The sequence below is a fragment of the Schistocerca serialis genome, chromosome 7 (genome assembly GCF_023864345.2).
Source record: "Schistocerca serialis cubense isolate TAMUIC-IGC-003099 chromosome 7, iqSchSeri2.2, whole genome shotgun sequence".
Classification (NCBI taxonomy): Eukaryota; Metazoa; Arthropoda; class Insecta; order Orthoptera; family Acrididae; genus Schistocerca; species Schistocerca serialis.
Genome location: NC_064644.1, coordinates 423,386,966 through 423,408,735, shown reverse-complemented (window position 1 = coordinate 423,408,735; position 21,770 = coordinate 423,386,966). Strand labels below are relative to the sequence as shown.

Genomic DNA, 21,770 nt, shown 5'->3' with positions numbered 1-21,770 from the left:
TTTCAATAACATAAAAAGAAATACTTTGCATATACTATTGAAATAAGCGTATCTTTTAGGTACCAAAGTAGCATACGAGCGCTGATGGACAAACACTGAGACTGATTTTTTTCACAGAAGTTTATTACTCAGTTTCAATGTTTACATTATCTTTTTCAAAGTAATCCCCTCTTACTTGAATATACTTCCTCTAGCTTCTATGTCAGTCCGCGAACAGATGGTGCATTCCTTTCTTTGACAGTTCCTTGAAAATCGCTTTTTTTGAGCACTGCTTCAGAGTTCTCAATCGAATGCCGCGAAGCCTTACCTCTTTTTTTTCTTTTTGGTCATCTGTCTTCTTCTGACTGCTTTGATGCAGCCCGTCACGAATTCCTCTCCTGTACCAACCTTTACATCTCAGAGAAGCTCTTGCAACCTACGTCCTCAATCAACTGCTGTGTGTATTCCAGTCTCTGTCTTCCTCTACAGCTCCCTCTAGTACCATGGAAGTCATTCATTGATGCCTTAACAGATGTCCTATCATCCTGTCGCTTCTTCTTATCAGTGTTTCCCACATACTCCTTTCCTCTCCGACTCTGCACAGAACTTCCTCATTCCTTATCTTATCGGTCCACCTAATTTTCAACATTCGTCTATCTAGATTCTCTTCTGTTCCGGTTTTTCCACAGTCCATGTTTCACTACCATACAATGCTCTACTCCAGCCGTACATTCTCATAAATTTCTTCCTCAAATCAAGGCCTACGTTTGATTCTAATAGACTTCTCTTGGGCAGGAATGCCTTTTTTTCCATTGCTAGCATGCTTTTGACGTCCTCCTTGCTCCTCCACCATTGTTCATTTTGCTTCCGAGGTAGCAGCATTCCTTAACTTCACCTATTTCGTGACCATCAACCCTAATGTTAAGTTCGTCGCTGTTTGATTTCTGCTATTTCTCATTACTTTCGTCTTTCTTCGATTTACTCTGAATCCAAATTCTGTACTCATTATATTCTTCATTCCGTTCAGCAGATAATATAATTCTTCTTCACTTTCACTGAGGATGGCAATGTCATCAGCGAATCGTATTATTGATATACTTTCACCTTGAATTTTAATTCCACTCATGAACCTTTTTTTTTATTTCCAGCGTTGCTTATTCGACGTACAGATTGAATAGTAGGGCCGAAAGATTACATCCCTGTCTTACACCCTTTTTAATCCGAGAACTTCCTTCTTGGTCGTCCACTCTTATTATTCCCTCTTGGCTCTTGTACATATTCTAAATTACCCGTCTCTCGCCGGCCGCGGTGGTCTCGCGGTTCTAGGCGCGCAGTCCGGAACCGTGCGACTGCTACGGTCGCAGGTTCGAATCCTGCCTCGGGCATGGATGTGTGTGATGTCCTTAGGTTAGTTAAGTTTAAGTAGTTCTAAGTTCTAGGAGACTGATGACCACAGCAGTTGAGTCCCATAGTGCTCAGAGCCATTTGAACCATTTGAACCCGTGTCTTCCCACAGCTTACTCCTATTTTTCTGAGAATTTCGAACATCTTGCACCATTTGACATTGTCGAATGCTTCTTCCAGGTCGACAGATCTTATGAACGTGTCTTGATTTTTCTTTAGTCTTGCTTCCATTATCAGCCCCTCTCGTGCCTTTACCTTTCCTAAAGCCAAACTTATCGTCATCTAACACATCTTCAATTTTATTTCCCATTCTTCTGCATATTATTCTTGTAAGTAACTTTGATGCATGAGCTATTAAGCTGATTAAGAGATAATTCTCGCACTGTCTGCTCTTGTATTATTCGGAATTGTGTGGAAGATATTTTTCTGAAAGTCAGGCAGTGTATTACGAGACGCACACTCTACCCATCAACGTGAATAATCGCTTTGTTGCCACTTCCTCCAATGATTTTAGATATCTGATGGAATTTTATCTATCCTTTCTGCTTTATTTGATCTTAAGTCCCCCAAAGATCTCTTAAATTCTGATTCCAGTACTGGATCCCCTATCTTTTCTAAATCGACCCCTTTTCCTTCTTCTACCACATCAGACAAATCTTCCCCCTCGCAGAGGCCTCCAATGTACCCTGTCCACCTCTCCGCTCTCTCCTCTGCATTCCCACTGCATTCTTAATGCTATCAACCCTTGCTATTAATTTCGCCGAAGGTTATTTTGATTTTTCTATATGCTGAGTCTGTCTTCAGCATATTTCTTTTTCGATTTCTTCACATTTTTCATGCAGCCATTTCGTTTTAGCTGCCGTGCACTTCCTATTTATTTTGCTCTTCAGCGACTTGTACTACGGAGTTCCTCGGTTTCCCTGAACATTTTTGTACGTCCTTCTTTCTTCGATCAGCTGAAGTATTTCTTCTGTTATCCGTGGTTTCTTCGCAGTTACTTTCTTTGTACCTATGTTTTTCTTTCCAGCATCTGTGATTGCCCTTTTTAGAGATGGCCATTCCTCTTCAACAGCGCTGCTTACTGAGCTAGTCCTTATTGCTGTATACTTCAAGCGTATTTCGTGATTCCTTAGTACTTCCGTATCCCACTTCTTTGCGTACTGATTCATCCTTGTTAATCTCTTAAACTTAGCCTACTCTTCATCACTACTACATTGTGATCTGAGTCTATATCTGCTCCTGAGTACTCCTTACAACCCGATATTTGATTTCGGAAACTCTGTCTGACGATGATGTAATCTAATTGATATCTTCCCGTGTCACCCGGCCTTTTCCATGTACGCCTTCTCCTCTTGCTATTATTGAACAGAGTATTTGCTATTACGAGCTGAAATTTATTGCAGAGTTCAATTAGACTTTCTTCTCTCTCATTCCTTGTCCCAAGCCCGTATTCTCCTGTAACCCTTTCTTTTACTTTTTCACCCACAACTGCATTCCAGTCCCCTATGACTATTAGATTTTCATCTTCCTTTGCATATATTTTCTCTGTCTCTTCATCTTCGGCTTGCGAGGTCAGCATGTATACTTGGGAACTATCTTTGTCGGTGTTGCTTTGCTGTCGATTCTGATAACAACAACACTATCACTGAACTGCTAACAGTAAACACACTCTCTGCCCTACCTTCCTAGTCATAACGAATCCCACTCCCGTTATACTATTTTCTGCTGCTGTTGATATTACCCTATACTCACCTGACCAGAAATCAGAAATCCTTGTCTTCTTTCGGTTTCACTTCACTGACCCCTACTATATCTAGATTGAGCCGTTGCATTTCCCTTTTCAGATTTTCTAGCTTCCCTACCACGTTCATGCTTCTGACATTCCACGCCCCGACTCGTAGAACGCTAACTTTTCGTTGGTTATTCACTCTTTTTCTCACGGTCACTTTCCCCTTGGCAGTCCCCTCCCGGAGACCCGAATGGGGTATTATTCCGGAATATTTTGCCAATGGAGGGATCATCATGACACCTTTTCAATTACAGGCTGCATGTCCTGTGGATACACGTCATGCGTCTTTAATGCAGTTGTTTCCATTGCTTTCTACATCTTCATGCCTTTGATCATTGCTGATTCTTTCGCCTTTAGGGGCAGCTTCCCACTCCAAGAACAAGAGAATGCCCTGAACCTCTGTCCACTCCACCGCCCTTTTGACAAGGCCATTGACAGAACGAGAGTGACTTTAAGCGGTGGCGGGTTTCGAAACAGGGATCGAGGAGGTTTTGATTACTAATCAAAGACCATGTGTTGCCTGCTTTAACTTAAACGATGTGAAATAACAAAAAAAAAAAAAAAAAAAAAAAAAAAAAAAAAAAAAAAAAAAAAAAACAGGGGGCACAATCGTGGCCATAAGGCTATGTGATACACAGGTAATGTTGAATTGAGTCAGAAACTGCACGACCTGATTTGCAACGGGAGGCCGCACGTTATCATGATGAAGTCGCCACCCATTCTGAGAAAGTTCAGGTCGTTTCCTAGCAATGTGCTTCTTCAGTTTAGTCAGTACTGACCTGTAGTATGCTGCTGTAACAGTAGTGTGAGGGTGAACTGCATGCTGGTAAATCATTCCGTGACAGTCAAAAAATGTGACCACCATCACTTTCCCTGCAGATGAAATACTTACGCCTTTTTTGGTGTTAAAGAACCCGGCGATTTCTATACTGTGCTAGTTCCTTTTCCTTGCAGGATCATAAGACTGCACTCATGACTCGTCACCAGTTATAATCGATTCCAGAAATGCATCCTCCCCATCAGCAAAGAGATGCAGCACCTTACAGCTTGTCTCCATTCGCACAGATTTTTGTTCGAGAGTCAACAGATGTGGTACATAACGGGTACAAACATTGGGTCATGTGGAGGTGATCATGTATAATCGTAAAGATTCTGCCTTATGAAACTCTCAGAAATTACCGAGGTTACGTAAACTTATCCGCCGACCCTCACGGACAATCACAGGTGGTGTATTGATGCTGATCCCAGAAGAAGCCAGAACACCAAGCCTACCTTGCTTAACACTCACAAGTCTTTGAAGTCCTTGAAGCACCTAAACACTGTTGCACGAGGTAGTGCCTATTCACCGTACACTTTCTGCAACTTTTCGTAAGTTTTAGTGGGTGTGTGGTTTAACATCATAATTGGTAATCACGAAGTAGATGAAGATCAGGAATTCTGCTACCTAGGCAGCAAACTAACGTAAGACGGGCAGAGCAAGTAGGACATAAAAAGCAGACTAGCACTCGCAAAGAGGGCATTCTTGACCAAAAGAAGACTACTAATAACAAACATAGGTCTTAGTTTGAGGAAGAAATTTCTGAGAATGTACATTTGCAGCGCAGAACAGAAGAAAATAGAAACATTTCAGATGTGGTTCTAGAGCTGAATGTTTTAAAATTAGCTCCGCAGAATCGGCGAGGAAAGGAGTACATGGAAAACACTGACAAGAAGAAGAGGTAGAATGACAGGTCATGTCTTAAGATACCAAGGAATAACTTCCATGGTGCCAGAGGGAGCTGTAGAGGATGAAAACTGTAGAGGAAGTCAGAGATTGGGGTACATCCAGCAAATAACTGAGGATGTAGATTGCAAGTGCAACACTGAGATGGAAAGGTTGGCACAGCAGAGGAATTCATAGCAGGCCGCGTAAACCAGGTCGAAGATTGACGACTCAAAAAACAAAATTAATAAATAAAGTAAAAGCTAAATGTGATCAACAACCGGACACGGAGGTTCATACAGCAAACACTGCAAAGAGCGTCTGTAAATTATAGGATTAGTACCAACCTACAGATACGAGAGTTTTGTCCCCTATGGACACGATAAATAAAAAAAAAAAGACACTCTGTTCAAATATACATGGTACAGATAGGAAACTAAGACGGAAACTATAGGATAAAAACAGTCTTAATCATTGTTGATCAGCCCTCGCACCTTAAAAACACTAAGTAGGTAACTTTCAGTCTTTTGAGATGTAATAACTTTTGTGTTCTACTTGTGAAATTTAGTTCTTGAGTAAGACACCAAAATCAGAACTTATAAGTTCTGAATCTCGCCCTCTTTTCGAATAATTTTAGCGAACGCCCATGCCAAAAACCGACGGCAGAGTACATATTTGTTTACATGAGTGTTTCACTAATTTCCAGATGGAAAGGACGCATCTGGCCGTAGGCACAGCGATTGACAACTCCCCTAACATTATTAATCAGCCACAGAAGGCTTCCTCTTGAATTCTGCATTTATTTATATAGCAGTTCGTACTAACCGAAGGTTCAGAGCAGGAATAACAATGGATAGAGGGATAAATAAATTACATAACCTCTCCACATTCTTTGCTTACTTCAGGCACCTTCGCCTTTTGCTCTAGGCCTCAGTCGGCAGAAATCAGTAAAAATCGGAAGCCTTCGGGCAAATAACATAATTACTTTATCCATTGCTCGCCGATCTGTAGCGAAGTAACAGCAAGAACTCCATTACTGAAAATGAACGTGCTGTGTACTTGGCAGTTGTCTGATGCACGCGTACTGTTTCAACACAAACCACGTTAGCGGCAGAAGTATAGGGTCGGGTACGGATGTGTTACGTTTGAGAGTCGCCCATAACTTCAGTTGTGGGGAACCAGCGCATGCGCAATGGTAGATGTACGTTCATTATTAGTTGCCATTTCAGCAGCCATAAAGCCTTGGTCAATTGAACAACGCGTCTTTCTTTGCGACACCTTTGTTGCAACCGGTCATTCGGCAGTGCAGACGCAGCGAAGATTCCGCGATCAGTTCAGTGTTGGTAGACGAGGTGCTGTCCCATTCATCCAACAATAATGAAGTGGTTCAACATCTTCAGAACTGGAGGAACGGTGAGACCTGGAACAATTCGGGGAGGTGTTCGGGCAGTTAGAATAGCAGAAAACATTGAGAAAGTTCGACAAGCTGTAGAGACCAGACCTCGGCGTTAAGCGGTGCGACATGTTCGCGCTTTGCGACAGACAGGTCAGTTCGTCGCATTTTGCACTTTGACCTCCACTTTCATCCTTTTAAAATCATGGTGTTTCAACTACCGAAGCAAAGTGGCCATGTACGGCGGCGTATGTTTACAGAAAGAATGCTGGAAACCTTGAAAAATCACAGTATTTTCATTTATCGGAGGCTGTTAATAAACAAAATTGCCCGTACTGGTCGGAAAATAAGCACGGAAACTCCACGAGAAACCCCTACACAGTGTTAAAATAACTGTACAGTCTGGATTAACCCGATTTGGCGCCATTGGACCCTACTTTTCTTGGGAAAATGGACACACTGTTAGTGCCACAGTCTCACTTCGAAAGACGTCGCAAGAAATTGTAATGCCAGAACTTAGGTGATATCAGATTGGCCTCAATAATTTTTGGTTACAGAAGGTTGGGGCTACTTTCCATTTTCTACAGAGACACTTTCCAGTTCGCCTCATTTTTTTGTTTGGGGATGTGGGGCGGCCTCCTCCATATCCAGATATTCCTCCGTGCCATTATTTCTTACGGGACTACCTGTAATCTCGGCTTTACATTGAAAAACCACGGACTCGAAATTTTTTAGGATGTCATTACTCGAGAAATTCCCCCTGCTACGCGTGAAATATGTATGGACGGCATTTCTACTTGCCTGCAACGATGCCTGGACAAGAATGGCCGCCACTTAGATGATGTCATTTTTCGCACCTGATTTGCAATGCATTCTTGTTTGTGCTTTATGTTTATTAAATCGCGTTGTATTTTTAATCTTTGAGAAATTTAAAAATTGAAATTTATTTTTTAAAAATACATGTGTTAGAATGATTTGAAAAGTGTTACGCCTCCCTATCGGACCTTGTATGTTCGGCAGTAGTTGTTTATGATGCTACTGGGACGAAATGACACAGTACGACAGCTTGCATTTACAGTTGCCGCCGACCGATAGAATGCCAACTTCTTGGGGGCCGATAGAATGCCAGTTCCTCTTAGACGGAACATAGGAACTCGTAGGATAGGGGTTCTCAAGAAACTCTTGCGGTTAATTCATAAACCACCTTGTTTCTTTTTTTTTCTGTCAGATTTTGCGCCCATATGTGTCTGTGGCCTTGCCGGGCGTCCTGTCGGTAGGGCTCTTCGTGCAATACTCGTAACCAGTATCTGACCTGTCTCGCAGCGCCGGCGGCAGCGGCGCACGCCTCCGCCGGGGGCGGCGTCGGGGGTGGCGCCCGGCCGAAGCCGCGGCTGACGCGCCAGGCGGCCGTGCAGCACGAGGACTCGTGCCCCGCGCTCGGCAGCGTCTTTGGCGTCGGCTCCGGCGGCGGGGGCGGGGGCGGCGGCGAGACGCTGCCCGGCTCCCCAGGGCGGCTGACGGTGCGCTTCCTCGCCACCATACCGTCCGCCGCCGAGCCGGAGACCAGCACCAGCTGCCACGCCGACGCCGACGGTGACGGTGACACCGGAGGTGGCGGTGACGCGGACGTCGACGGTGAGCGAGACGCGGACCCCGACGCCGATGACGAGGACGGCGACGGGGGCGCGACCGCCTCCCTGCTGGGGGGCCCTAGTGTGGGGGCGGGCACGCCCTGCTACGCCGTCCTGCACTGCAGCCCGCCGCACACCACAAAGGTAGATGACACGCGTCCGCTGCTCGCAATCTTTTGGTTAACTCTCCATCAAGTCAAAAGGAATAAAAACTGATGAACATTTAGCTAAATGAAAGCTAATTAATCCACTGTAGCTGTACTTACTGAAGTCCTTGTAGACCTGCACTACAGGTTTCGCAACATTTCTAGTTCTATCTTCTGGTGCATTCCTGATAAAAAAATTACCATAACTATTATTACAGCGAGAAAGTAATAACATAGTCGGAATAAATTACTTGTGAATTGAATAATTTAAAAAACATGAAATTGGTATTGGATTCGCCAGAATACCAATATGCTTAATGTTAAACGTAAAGATGTTCATTACAAGGAAGGGGTAGTGTTGCATAATGAATTTGAACGTAGACTGGCGTGTTGCAGACTAACTCATTTCTGTCACAAGTAACTATTGTAGTTTACGTTTGACAAGGTGCAATGGTCGACGCCGACCCGCAATATCCTCAGCAATTGCAAAAATTAAAACTTGCGTGACCACCTTTAGTGTGCGCCGTACCGGCAAGAAATCCTACAAAACTGATAAAACTGATTTACGTTGATGTAGAAACATACGGCTTATTCGCCAGGAAATTGGTTAAACTAACCTTAAAACCAATACCGTTGACTATCAAATGTGCAGATGTCCTGTGCAATCAAGAGCATTACTGTTGTAAATATTTCATCCAGATAACGTGAGTGCCCTATAGCAAAATTTTCGTTCTAAGGTGTCAACTATAACGGATGGTGGGCTACCCGCGTCTCAGAGCAGGAATAATGTCGCAAACCAGAATAAACACACAGAGCTGAACTCAATGATTGGCGGTGCTGGGTGTGAGCCTATTACACATCCTTAATTGAAGAAAACGGTTGCGACAGCTGTCACATAATATCAATGTGCAGACCATGTCAAACTATCGTCGTGTCCTGTGTGCGCAGCATCGTGTACCAGTCGCAAGAATTTAGCAGATTGACAGCGGTCTGCGAGGGCGCTATATGTGACTTGCTGAAAGGTTGCGTCGACGACAAGAACCATTAAACACAGTTTCCCATATTACACGATCAATTAATTACCTGAGTAAACTAAATACCGTACAATCAGAGCAGCTAAACTTACGCTGTAATTGATAACCAAACAGGCTAAAAGTAACGTAGGCTACATTGAAATTGTAAGTTCATCATCATCATCTTCATCATTATCACCATCATCTTGAACAGTTTGGAACTCAAGCTTCACCATCTAGTCCCGTTTTCCCACCATCTTTCTGTATTCACTCTGGCCCAGTCCTCGCCTCTTTTTTCAACACACTCCTCCACACCTTCCAGCCATCTGTCCCTCGGTGCTTCCTCTTGGTCGTTTCCTTCGCATCTCCCTTTCGTGTTTCTCATTGGGAATCCTCTTGTTTTCCATTCTCTTTAAGTGCCCACGCCACCTTAGCCATGATTTTTCTGTCCTGCTCTGCAAGGGTTCCTCTTTCACTGTTTCCCTTACTCTTTCATTCTTCATGATATCTCTCCCAGCTACTTCTGAGGAAATTGATTTCACATGACTACAATCTGCTTACGCCTCTTTTCTTTACTACTTTATTTATTATTTCTTTATTACCTACGTTTCATATGTAGTAACTTCTACATGTCACTTCTCTGCTTTTTTGTGAGAGTCTTGTGCCAAACTAAGCTCCTAACAGGTCGCAGGAATTCTTCTGCCTGTCTGCTACGTTCATTGATCTCTTTCTGATTTCTTCCATTTTTTTTCTATCATACTTCCCAAGAACTTGACACTTTCTACTTTCAATTTTTCACCTCCAATCCTTATTCCACTAGTAGGTATACCTTTCTTTCAAGTTGTAACCAATATCTCACGTTTGTTTACCTTAAATTTCATCCCATTCCTAAATATCCTCCTCCCTGTTTCCCCTGACCATCAAATCATCTGCGAACACCATTGCTTTCATCTCGTCCAGTTTTTTCCTGCCACATTAGTCATTGCCTCATCCAAGACCACAATGAAGAGGAGAGGTGACCGTGCACTACCCTGTTTCACACCACTTGTTTGCTGGAACCAACCCGTCCTTTCACTCCCCACTTGAAATTAAAAATTTTCATTATTTTTTATAAATTTTTACGTAATGAACATGATGAAGAGTTGTAATAAAAGCCTCAAGATATAGAAAGCAGTTAGATAATATTCCGTTGTGTTTTAGCTCCGTCTGACTGTTTAACGTGTTGCCTGGTGATTGTGCGGTGGTCCTTTTTATGTATATTTCTTCCACTGCATTTAAGACATTATACTTACCTTCTTTATGTACTATTTCTAAGTTATTCTGAGTGTTTGCAATACACTGACAGGGAAAAAAACACAACATCTAGAATTAATTAATGTAGTTACAAAATTTCCGGAATAGATTTATCTAGTAGACATATTTCAGTGATCAACATCGCAAGATTACAGGTTAATGGAAGCGCGAGATAAGCCGTTGCAAATGTGAAATGCTGGTACGTTAATAACAGATGTAACCGCCAGAATGTAGACTGTAAGCATGCAAACTGATGTCGGATTGTGGTATGGAGTTCCACGTCTGTTGCGCTTGGTCAGTCAATACAGGGACGTTTAATGCTGGTTATGGATCACGATGGAGTTCTCGACCGATGATGTCCCACATGTTCTCGACTGGAGACAGATCTGGTGGTCGAGCACGCCAAGGCAACATGTTAACAGCCTCTAGAGTATGTTGGGTTACAAGAGTGGTATGTGGGCGAGCATTACCCTGTTGGAAAACACCACCCGGAATGATGGCTCAAAATGGCTCTGAGCACTATGCGACTTAACTTCTGAGGTCATCAGTCGCCTAGAACTTAGAACTAATTAAACCTAACTAACCTAATGACATCACACACATCCATGCCCGAGGCAGGATTCGAACCTGCAACCGCAGCGGTTGCCCGGTTCCAGACTGTAGCGCCTAGAACCGCAAGGCCACTTCGGCCGGCACCCGGAATGATGTTCATGAATAGTAGCACATGTCGAGTCGCCAGACGGGCGTACATTTTTCAGTCAGGGTGCGTGGGGTAATCACGAGAGTGCTCTTGCTGTCATATAAAATCGCCTCCCCTCCAGGTGTAGGTTCTGTGTGTCTAGCAAGCAAATAGTTTGGTTGCAAGCCGTCAACTGGCCTCCTCCTGACCAACACACAGCTATCACTGACACCGAGGCAGAAGAACCAGATTTCATCAGAAAACATAATCGACTTCCATCCTGCTCCCCAATGAATTCTCGCTTGACACCTCTGAAGCAGCAAACCGCGGTGATTTGGGGTCAGTGAAATGCACACTATAGGGTGTTTGGCTCGGAGCTTAACCAATTTGTAACAGTTCGCTGTGTCGTTGCCCACACGATGCCAAACACGATGGTCTTCTCTCTCGGTCATTCCACGTGGAAGTTAGGAGTCCGGTCTTCTTGCGACCGTGCAATCTTGTGACCACCGCTGCCAGCAATCATGTACAGTTACAACATACCTGCCAAGTCTTTCTGCAGTATCATACACTACTGGAAATGGAAAAAAGAACACATTGACACCGGTGTGTCAGACCCACCATACTTGCTCCGGACACTGCGAGAGGGCTGTACAAGCAATGATCACACGCACGGCACAGCGGACACACCAGGAACCGCGGTGTTGGCCGTCGAATGGCGCTAGCTGCGCAGCATTTGTGCACCGCCGCCGTCAGTGTCAGCCAGTTTGCCGTGGCATACGGAGCTCCATCGCAGTCTTTAACACTGGTAGCATGCCGCGACAGCGTGGACGTGAACCGTATGTGCAGTTGACGGACTTTGAGCGAGGGCGTATAGTGGGCATGCGGGAGGCCGGGTGGACGTACCGCCGAATTGCTCAACACGTGGGGCGTGAGGTCTCCACAGTACATCGATGGTGTCGCCAGTGGTCGGCGGAAGGTGCACGTGCCCGTCGACCTGGGACCGGACCGCAGCGACGCACGGATGCACGCCAAGACCGTAGGATCCTACGCAGTGCCGTAGGGGACCGCACCGCCACTTCCCAGCAAATTAGGGACACTGTTGCTCCTGGGGTATCGGCGAGGACCATTCGCAACCGTCTCCATGAAGCTGGGCTACGGTCCCGCACACCGTTAGGCCGTCTTCCGCTCACGCCCCAACATCGTGCAGCCCGCCTCCAGTGGTGTCGCGACAGGCATGAATGGAGGGACGAATGGAGACGTGTCGTCTTCAGCGATGAGAGTCGCTTCTGCCTTGGTGCCAATGATGGTCGTATGCGTGTTTGGCGCCGTGCAGGTGAGCGCCACAATCAGGACTGCATACGACCGAGGCACACAGGGCCAACACCCGGCATCATGGTGTGGGGAGCGATCTCCTACACTGACCGTACACCACTGGTGATCGTCGAGGGGACACTGAATAGTGCACGGTACATCCAAACCATCATCGAACCCATCGTTCTACCATTCCTAGACCGGCAAGGGAACTTGCTGTTCCAACAGGACAATGCACGTCCGCATGTATCCTGTGCCACCCAACGTGCTCTAGAAGGTGTAAGTCAACTACCCTGGCCAGCAGGATCTCCGGATCTGTCCCCCATTGAGCATGTTTGGGACTGGATGAAGCGTCGTCTCACGCGGTCTGCACGTCCAGCACGAACGCTGGTCCAACTGAGGCGCCAGGTGGAAATGGCATGGCAAGCCGTTCCACAGGACTACATCTAGCATCTCTACGATCGTCTCCATGGGAGAATAGCAGCCTGCATTGCTGCGAAAGGTGGATATACACTGTACTAGTGCCGACATTGTGCATGCTCTGTTGCCTGTGTCTATGTGCCTGTGGTTCTGTCAGTGTGATCATGTGATGTATCTGACCCCAGGAATGTGTCAATAAAGTTTCCCCTTCCTGGGACAATGAATTCACGGTGTTCTTATTTCAATTTCCAGGAGTGTAGAAGGAACATCCAGCTTCTCATAGCACTATTAGAGGACCTCGTTCAAACTCAGTGAGGTGTTGATAATGACGTCTTTGTCAGGTTAAAGGCATTTTTAACTAACATCTGCTCACCATGTCCAATCTCAAAGATAACTAACGCTCACGGCCGTTAGAGAGCGTATTTAAAGCAAACCTGATTTGCATCTTCATAATGACGGACGGTACCAGCGCCACTCGTATGTGACTGGCGCGAAATCTGAGTAGACATCATCTTTAAGATGTGGAAACGCGAATACCAATTTTCGCTTATGTCCCACACCTCCTTCTTGGTGTTACGATTTTTTTCCGTCTGTGTAGAATATTGGTTGTCTCTTAGGTGTATACACAATGCGGATCTGGAGCTGTTCGCGTTAAGACGTTCTTTGAATCGTATATCAAACGCTCTACTCGTTCGTCCTTCTGTACTGGCGGGTCCGCCTCTCATGGTATCTAGTGGTCAGTTCTGCATTATTTAGCTCTGCCCGAATACATTTAATACTCTGCCGTCCGGCGGGACCACAGTGGTGTCGTGCGCGAAATAGCAGTCAACGGCCAGCGACACCACAGCGGTGTCGTGTGCATAGTATTTCTGAGTGGCTGGCGACACCACAGTGGTGTCGTGAGTATAGTATCGCGCAGTTACTGGCGACAGCACTTAAGTATTTTTTGCGTTCTGTTGGTGTTTTGTTTACATAACAATAAATTACACACGTCAACAAGTTTTTTGTGTTTATAGGTACTTGTGCCCTTTCACTGTGGCAGACGAAAGAGACGATACGATTATTTAAGATGAATGCTCGGAACATAACTTGGAAGCTGCCACTACATCGCATACGTCTCATCATGATGCGGTTGACAGAGTTCCCGGTCACATAAAGCAATAAGAACTAATAGGCCTACGTATTTCCTAAACGATAAACGAAAACGAAGAAACTGCCATATATGTTCCAAAAACAAAAAAAGAACAACAAACTTGATGTGCAAGTCTTGTGGAGACTGTTTTGCTGCATATCATATGAAGAGAAATACTAAGTACTAAACACAATGCAAATAAACAAATATATGAAAGAAACTAATTTTGTATTTATTTACGTATGTATATCTTCGAAATTTCATGAAAGTTGGGAAACAGGGTTGATAACTTATGAGAACTAACGATGAGATTAGTAAAACGTATCAATTTATAATCTCTCGATAATGTCAAGAACGGCCGGCGACAAGCCAAGTAGTCCGAATTAGCGCTGCCGGCGCCAAGCGAATAAATTTGTACGAGACGCGCGGACGGCAAAGTGTTAATATGGCAGATTTCACCATTGCAGTGAACGCAGCGTATCTGGAGCGGTAAACCAGCAGGCTCGCAGCAGCCACAGTCAGTGACGGGCTGCCACTTTGCAGGTGGTGGCTACGACGGCGCCGGGACGCCGGCTGTCGGAAGCGGCGGTCGTGCACTACCACCACCACCAGCAGCAGCAGCAGCAGCAGCCGCGCGGCCAGCGCGCCAGCTTCTCATCACCCTCGTCGCCCTCGTCGCCGTCGCCGACGTCCTCGTCGCGCTGCTCGTCGTCGCAGTCGTCGCCGCGCGCCAGCACCAGCACCGGCGCCGCCGCAGGTCGCTCTAGTCACAGCAGGCCCCAGCCGGGACCTTCCTCCGCGTCCTGAGGCGCCGCCGGGAGCGTCACTGAGCCACGGGAGCGGAAACTACACGAGTAGGCCTCGCAGTTGCACAAGTGGCCGGAAGGGACACTTGTATTCCCGAGTGTGTTACTTTAAGCTCCACAGGAACAGTCGAAAGGACATTAGCAATAGGTCTTAGTAAACCGAAGACTATTTTACAAATAATTTGTATGCTGAGCATTTCACTATTCTTACTATTTTCATAGAAAACTTCATGGAAGACATTTGACTGCAAATCTCTGAAGAAAGGCCAGAACCATTCCAAATAAACAGCAGTAGAATATCATTAAAGAAAAACAAATGTAACATTAATCAAATAGAAATGAACGGGAATTACTTGTATAAACTCAAATGTTACTACAGACGTGGGGAAACTTGCAACGGAAATCAATAAAGACTGAAAGTAGTTGGTAGAGCAGTGTCCAAAGTAAGGAATGACGGAACGAAATGAAACATCGGAAAAGGCTACTGTCAAAGACTACGAATCGCAGACGTCGAAACACACTCTCAGTATAACTACAGGCTATATCATATTTAATGGCGTAAACGCATACAGTTGAAAGTACACGATACTAGAAGCAAAAAACTATCAGAAAACATAGGGTCGAAAATGCATACCTTCAGAGCTACGAGCAATTCATCTTCGATACTGTGAAGCAAGTCTCTTCTACTGCAAGCTCTTTGCTTTCCACATTTTGGAAACTAGTAGTATGGACCAAAACAATAAAAAATATCCAGTAAACATTTGCTCTAAAATGCATACCTTAAAAGTTATGAGCAATTATTCATTTGGCCGCGCGGTTCTGGCGCTGCAGTCTGGAACCGCGAGACCGCTACGGTCGCAAGTTCGAATCCTGCCTCGGACATGGATGTGTGTGATGTTCTTAGGTTAGTTAGGTTTAAGTAGTTCTAAGTTCTAGGGGACTAATGACCTCAGCAGTTGAGTCCCATAGTGCTCAGAGCCATTTGAACCATTTTTTGAATTATTCATTAGAAACTTGTGTTTCCAAGTAGTGAAGATGAGCATGTGCCCATAGCTCTTAAGGTATGCATTTTACTGGATATTTTTTCTTGTTTTGGTCCATACTACTACTTTCCAAAATGTGGAAAGCAAAGAGCTAGACTTGCTTCACAGTATCGAAGATGAAAAATTGCTCGTAGCTATTAAATTATGCATTTTCGACCCTTTGTTTACTGAGACTTTTTTGCTTCTAGTATCGTGTACGTTCAACTGTATGCGTTTACGCCATTAATTATGATACACCCTGTATAGGCAATTATCTATGATCTCGGAGCGCAAACGAACGCTCTTTTTTTTCTTTTTGTAAATGTTCGTGCAATCTCTATGAATACACTTCCACAGAATAGAAAGAGATCAGACGCTAGTAAGTAAACTAATAGAACAGACTACCGTAGATCATGAAATGCATTCCCAGATGCGAATATGAACATCCATCAGCTGTATGATGAAATGGCGGCAATGAAAATTTGTGCCGGACCCGGATTAGAACGCAGATTTCTTGTTTATCGTACGCAGTCGCTTTAGCATTTTTTAAATATCCTTTTTTTAACTCATTTTGTTCGTTGTGTTTGTTCGGGGCGGACGTCCCATGACTCCCGTTCAATTTGATCGTTGATTCGTTCACTCAGTTTTTTTATTACAGAGGGCAGCGAACGCTCTGACCGGACACGCTGAGCTACCGTGCCGGCATATATATCAAATGAAACTATATGGTTTCAGAAATCTTTTCAACTCTCTGACTGAATCGAAATCGACGAATGAAAATTTGTAGTAAGTCCAGGATTCGGACCCAGGTCCCCTGCTCATTAGGCAGATTAGGCTATTCGAGCGAGGCCAGACCCAGACTTCCATATCTCGTCAACCATTTGTCTACGACCTGAACATTGATTATGTGTATTACCTTGAAAGTCACTTGCCGGGTATCGGCGGATAAATACAATATTGCAGTACCTGTGTTGTTCAGAGATGCGATGCAATAAATGGTTGGGTCTGGCCATAATTTCTGCTCGGATAGCCTAATGGTACGGCGACCGCTCGCGATAAGCGGGATATCCGAGTTCCAGTCTCGGTCTAGCATAAATTTTCATTGTTGTCATCCCATAGTACAGCTGATGGTTGTCCTGTTCGTAACTGTGAAAACATTTCATGTATTTCATAATGCCTGTAGTCGCCGCAGTGCCTGTTTCTTGAAACACGAATGCATGTGGAAAATATATTGCATCGCACTTCTGAACAACAGAGGTACTGCAACATCGTGTCTTAGATCAGCAAACTGATTAATTGTAAACTCTCACATATTCAAAGTCCACTGTGTTATGCTGTGGTCATTAACTACTGACGAGCAAAAATGTTTCCCGAACACTATGTCAGCAGTAGCATCGAAATACGGATGGAAACTCTGCTACTGTCCATAAATTCCTCTGTGGAGACTGTTACTGGGCCAACAGTATAGTCCAGAGACGTCCCAATTCAGCTGAATTTGAGGAAACGTTAATGCATCCCGTGAGTCCACAAATACGTACCGCAATAATTTTCTTTCCCAGTCTTCAGATATCATTCAGCCCCCCCCCCCCACATTCCCCCTCCCCCGCCCTCTACCTCCCCTCTTCCCCCCACTCCCACACCCCGTCTGCACGTATTCAGTTTCGTAGTGTATGTGCACTGTGAGCTATGGCGCACGCAAATCGCCATGTTCCAGGTTTCCATATCTGAGCTAAAGAGAAAGTTCAAGCTTCTAGCAATGATAATATTGATTTCATGCCCCTGTCTGATGAACATTTTATTCCCTTGTTAAAAAGTTCCCTCCCCAGTCATTGCGCATTTTCACTCACGTCTTCCCAAGTTTCTAGTAGTGGCCGCCTCTTCAGTTACAGACACATTTGAAGTAAAATTTCTAAACGTTTTTTATAGGATGTTTCCTTTCGAAGCCTCGTACTGTAGTGCCGTAAATGCGAAGCATCACTTGTTTCACTCGGGTATTCCACCTATCGCTATCTTCGCCGTCGTAAGACTGCTGAAATTTCTGGAACGCAACCATTTTTTCCACCACACATTTCTGTGTAAATACGTTTGCAGTGATAATTTTTTGCAAGACATTGAAATTATTTAATATAGTCGGAATTCAGAAGCCCAAGCCAATACGACTGTTATGAACTGACTAGCTTCTTCGAGTAACACTACTCTTTCAGAACAATGGCCGAGCCGAAAGAGACCAGTACCGTACGATCAGTTCAGGAAATATTAAACAATCAGCGCATACTGTGTCCCCAGCCTTCCCAAACGGTCAAAGTAACTATGACGACTTCGCAGACAGTAGACGAAATGCCTCGGCGCTCTTTGTTGCTCCCTCCTTGGCAGTCTCAGAACTACGGAAACAGCCAGCGGGACATTAGTCCCCACTTCTGTCTGCCATGCGCAGATTACCGTACAATAATTTACCATAGATCTCCAGCCACGTTTCTTATTTCATATATGTGCCTATGTAAATATTCATACATATATATATAAAAACATATACATGTAAATCTATGTCTTGTTTTGTATAAGATTATATAGTACGCGTGGGAACTCCCCACGTGAAATTAAGACAATAAATGTGTGTGCCATGTCTGCAGGGATTATTTATTTAAAGATGAAAATGACTGTTGAGTGTGTACATTTATAATCACATACATGTTATTTAAAATAAAGTCTGAACAGAAAGTTTTTCTGACTTTGTTCTGTGTCTTTGCCTCTAGTACAAGGGACATCCAGAAATACTTTATAACTATTTGTACAGCAAAAAATTACAAAATAAGCAGCAACCAGTTGCAAGATCATGTTTTCTTTATCTTGCGACTGGTTGCTTCTTATTTGGTAATTTTATGGTTTACGGTCGCTGCACAACTTGGGGACCTTATGGAGCCCCCCATTCAGACATTTGTACAGCATTCGACACACATACAAGACAACTGTCTTCTTCCTTGTAGCAGGAAAATATGACGACTTGAGGTATCTTTAAAGCTGGTGGAAAGCATCATTCAATGCTCTATTACGACTCAATAATTAGTTTCAATCCATTCGAAACACTTGCTGCATTTATAGCTGACTAACATCTTTCAGAGACGAGAAATTCAAGCAACCCTGGATGCAAAAGTCAAAGCACAATACTGCTTCTTTACGTCTGTGACAGAGGAAGATACACATAATCACAAAGTTCCGTTGAGGGATGCCTGGAATGTCATACAGTCATACGTGGATATTTGTGGAAGAAATGTTTATTTACGTTTGTCGTGTTGCACGCATTTTCCCCGTGCGGTTTGCAACAAAACAAAACAAAATACATTCTCATTTGACCATCAGAATTAGGCCGAGTACTTAAAAATTGCAAAAAGTAGGTCTTTCGGGTAGGAAGGGGCAGAAGTTGGTACAAAGCCAGGTCCGTTAGATGACGCGCACAGTTGTGAAAATGAACAGTTCACTACGGTTACAGTTGGGAGGTGTGTCTGTTAACGTCGTCCGACAGTTATTGTGATAATGCCGCGTGGTAAGCATCTATCGGGTGACAAACGAGCAAATAAGTATTAAGGCGTACAAAAAGAAATTATGAAATTTAAGCTGCAGTATTGATAATTTTGTGAGACTAGGTGCAAAGTATGGCAAAAATAACAATTATGGTCGGACACGAAAATTATCAACATTAGGTCCACATAAAGCAAAAGTCAACGGTTTGTGTTCCTCCCAAAACGTGGCTGATTTGCAATTAGTATTATTAGAAAAGTATCAGATGTATATTAAAAACAAAGATTCCATGACTTGCCAAACGGGAAAGCGCTGGTAGACAGACACAATAAAAAACACACAAACACACACACACACAGAATTTCAAGCTTTCGCAACCAACGGTTGCTTCGTCAGGAAAGAGGGAAGGAGAGGGAAAGACGAAAGGATGTGGGTTTTAAGGGAGAGGGTAAGGAGTCATTCTAATCCCAGGAGCGGAAAGACTTACCTTAGGGGGAAAAAAGGACAGGTATACACTCGCGCGCGCGCGCGCGCGCGCGCGCGCGCGCGCGCGCGCGCGCGCACACACACACACACACACACACACACACACACACACATATCCATCCACACATATAGCAGACATATTAAAAGACAAAGTATCAGATGTGATATATGACATGAGAGAAATGCTTTATGAGCAAGCAGAAGCCAAAGCAGCTGCTGCTGCTACAGCAGAAAGAGAAGCATTATTTTGTACAACTGACAATGAGGCTGCAAAAACAGAAAAACACTGATACTGACAACAGGTACTGAGGAAAAATCACTTATTTTTAAAAAATTCTGTAGAGCCAATGTCAGTCAATAATTTTATGAATAAATTATTTCACTTCAACAATCTATTTGCCGCTTCCTTTAAGAGGGAATGCTGGCAAGATATAGTGTATCTGAGTGTAAGTTATGTATTTAAAGTGACTGTGACAACTTGTATTTTTTTACTTAAAGGTTGAAGTACCTGCCAATTACTATGGCAATCTGAGACCTTAACAATAAATTTCAGTTCCTTTACTTCAGATAGTGGGATACTGAGAAGGAATTGCATATGCATTATGTGCAAATAAGTACATGTATTATTGTGTTAAGAATGTATAGAACATAAAATAACAGTACTTACTCTTGCAAAATCCTTGAGAACATTCACGTGGACACCGCACACACTTGGCACAGTTTCACCAATCTTGGCCAGCGATATTCGATGAGAGTACATTAAACTTGTATAACTGTCACCTGTTGCCAAAAACTGAAAGGTTACAAGAAGTTGTTCTGCTGGTGACACAGCAGCCCTAAAATTTGTGTCTTTCTTTTTTTTTGTGGTGGTGCTACTAGCCTCAAGAGTACTTAAAATTGTCCACAAGTCAATCTGACAAAATTCTTAAAACCTTGCTTGTCTTCAAAATTGAGCACCTCCAGTACAGAATTATAAGCTCTATGGGTTTCTCTTTCTAACAAAAACTTTCTGGATCAATGCACCTGCACAGTCAGAATCCTGTCCCATTCATTTCCTGTAAAAAAGACAGAAGAATGCCTAATGTGTGTTTAAAGTGTGAAACTCTTGTCCATATTTTGTGACACTTGACACCAGTTGCAAGTTTGCCAAACTGACAACAGTTGTGTGTTTTTGTTTCTTGGAGTTGGTCTTCAGTATAAAGGTGCCTGAAATTGCTGGAACTGGCAAAAATCTGTAAACTAGTGGTAATATGTGACAAGCAGTACTTTGGAAGCTGTGAAATAAATAATTCATAGAGAGATCATTACTTGCTTCACACAATCTAGGTGACTCATATGCAGTACTTAATAGTTGCAAAGAATATGAACTTAGTGGGTTCTCACTCTTTATCAATTGGAACATTGACAATACTGACTTTTGAGATTAGGTTGCGTTCAAAAACAAGTGCTCCATTCAAAGTTCAGTTACTCGGCAGGTCTGTAGTAGGCAAAATTGTGATCAGCTTTTGTGGTCTCTTAAAGATTTACATAAATGAGTCCTAAAAAAAATCAGACTATGAGAAATAAACAATTTTCACTTACTTTGTTGTTCTTATAAAATAGAGAGAACATTTACCTAAAATAACGTACAATACCATACTTTATTATAGAGTATGATTGGCAACCCTCAATACAACTGATGTACAGGGATGAGAGTGAAAAACTGTATAGTCTAAATGGGGGCAAGTCTTGCACACTGCACATACCCACGTGCTAACTAACAGACCATGCCACACAATGACAGGCACTACATCATTGTCTCAACAAAGCCATACTGATTCTTATGTCATGTATATGTTTCTAATGGCTGGTGTTGTCATTATAACAGCACTGGTCACTTTTCCCGCTTTCTATAACAACTCAGTATTTCAAAACAACAGAAATTTTGTGAATAAACATTATTCAATTGTAAAAAAAAAAAAAAAAAAAAAAAATATTTATTTAAGAAACAAAAAATTTAGCACTGCTGTTATGGCTAATTGATACTTCCTGTTTATTTTTATTTCTAT

The 21,770-nt window shown here is 43.6% G+C and overlaps 1 protein-coding gene across 1 annotated transcript in view; it reads left to right on the top strand.

Annotated features, from left to right (window-relative positions):
- The window catches only part of LOC126413132 (lutropin-choriogonadotropic hormone receptor-like), a 932,298-nt gene extending 912,073 nt beyond the window's left edge, over positions 1-20,225 (top strand). The window contains exons 23-24 of the mRNA XM_050083024.1: positions 7,653-7,866; positions 20,221-20,225. Coding sequence (XP_049938981.1) covers positions 7,653-7,866; positions 20,221-20,225 — 219 coding nt within the window. The remainder of the gene's footprint in view (positions 1-7,652; positions 7,867-20,220) is intronic.
- Positions 20,226-21,770: the final 1,545 nt, after the last annotated feature.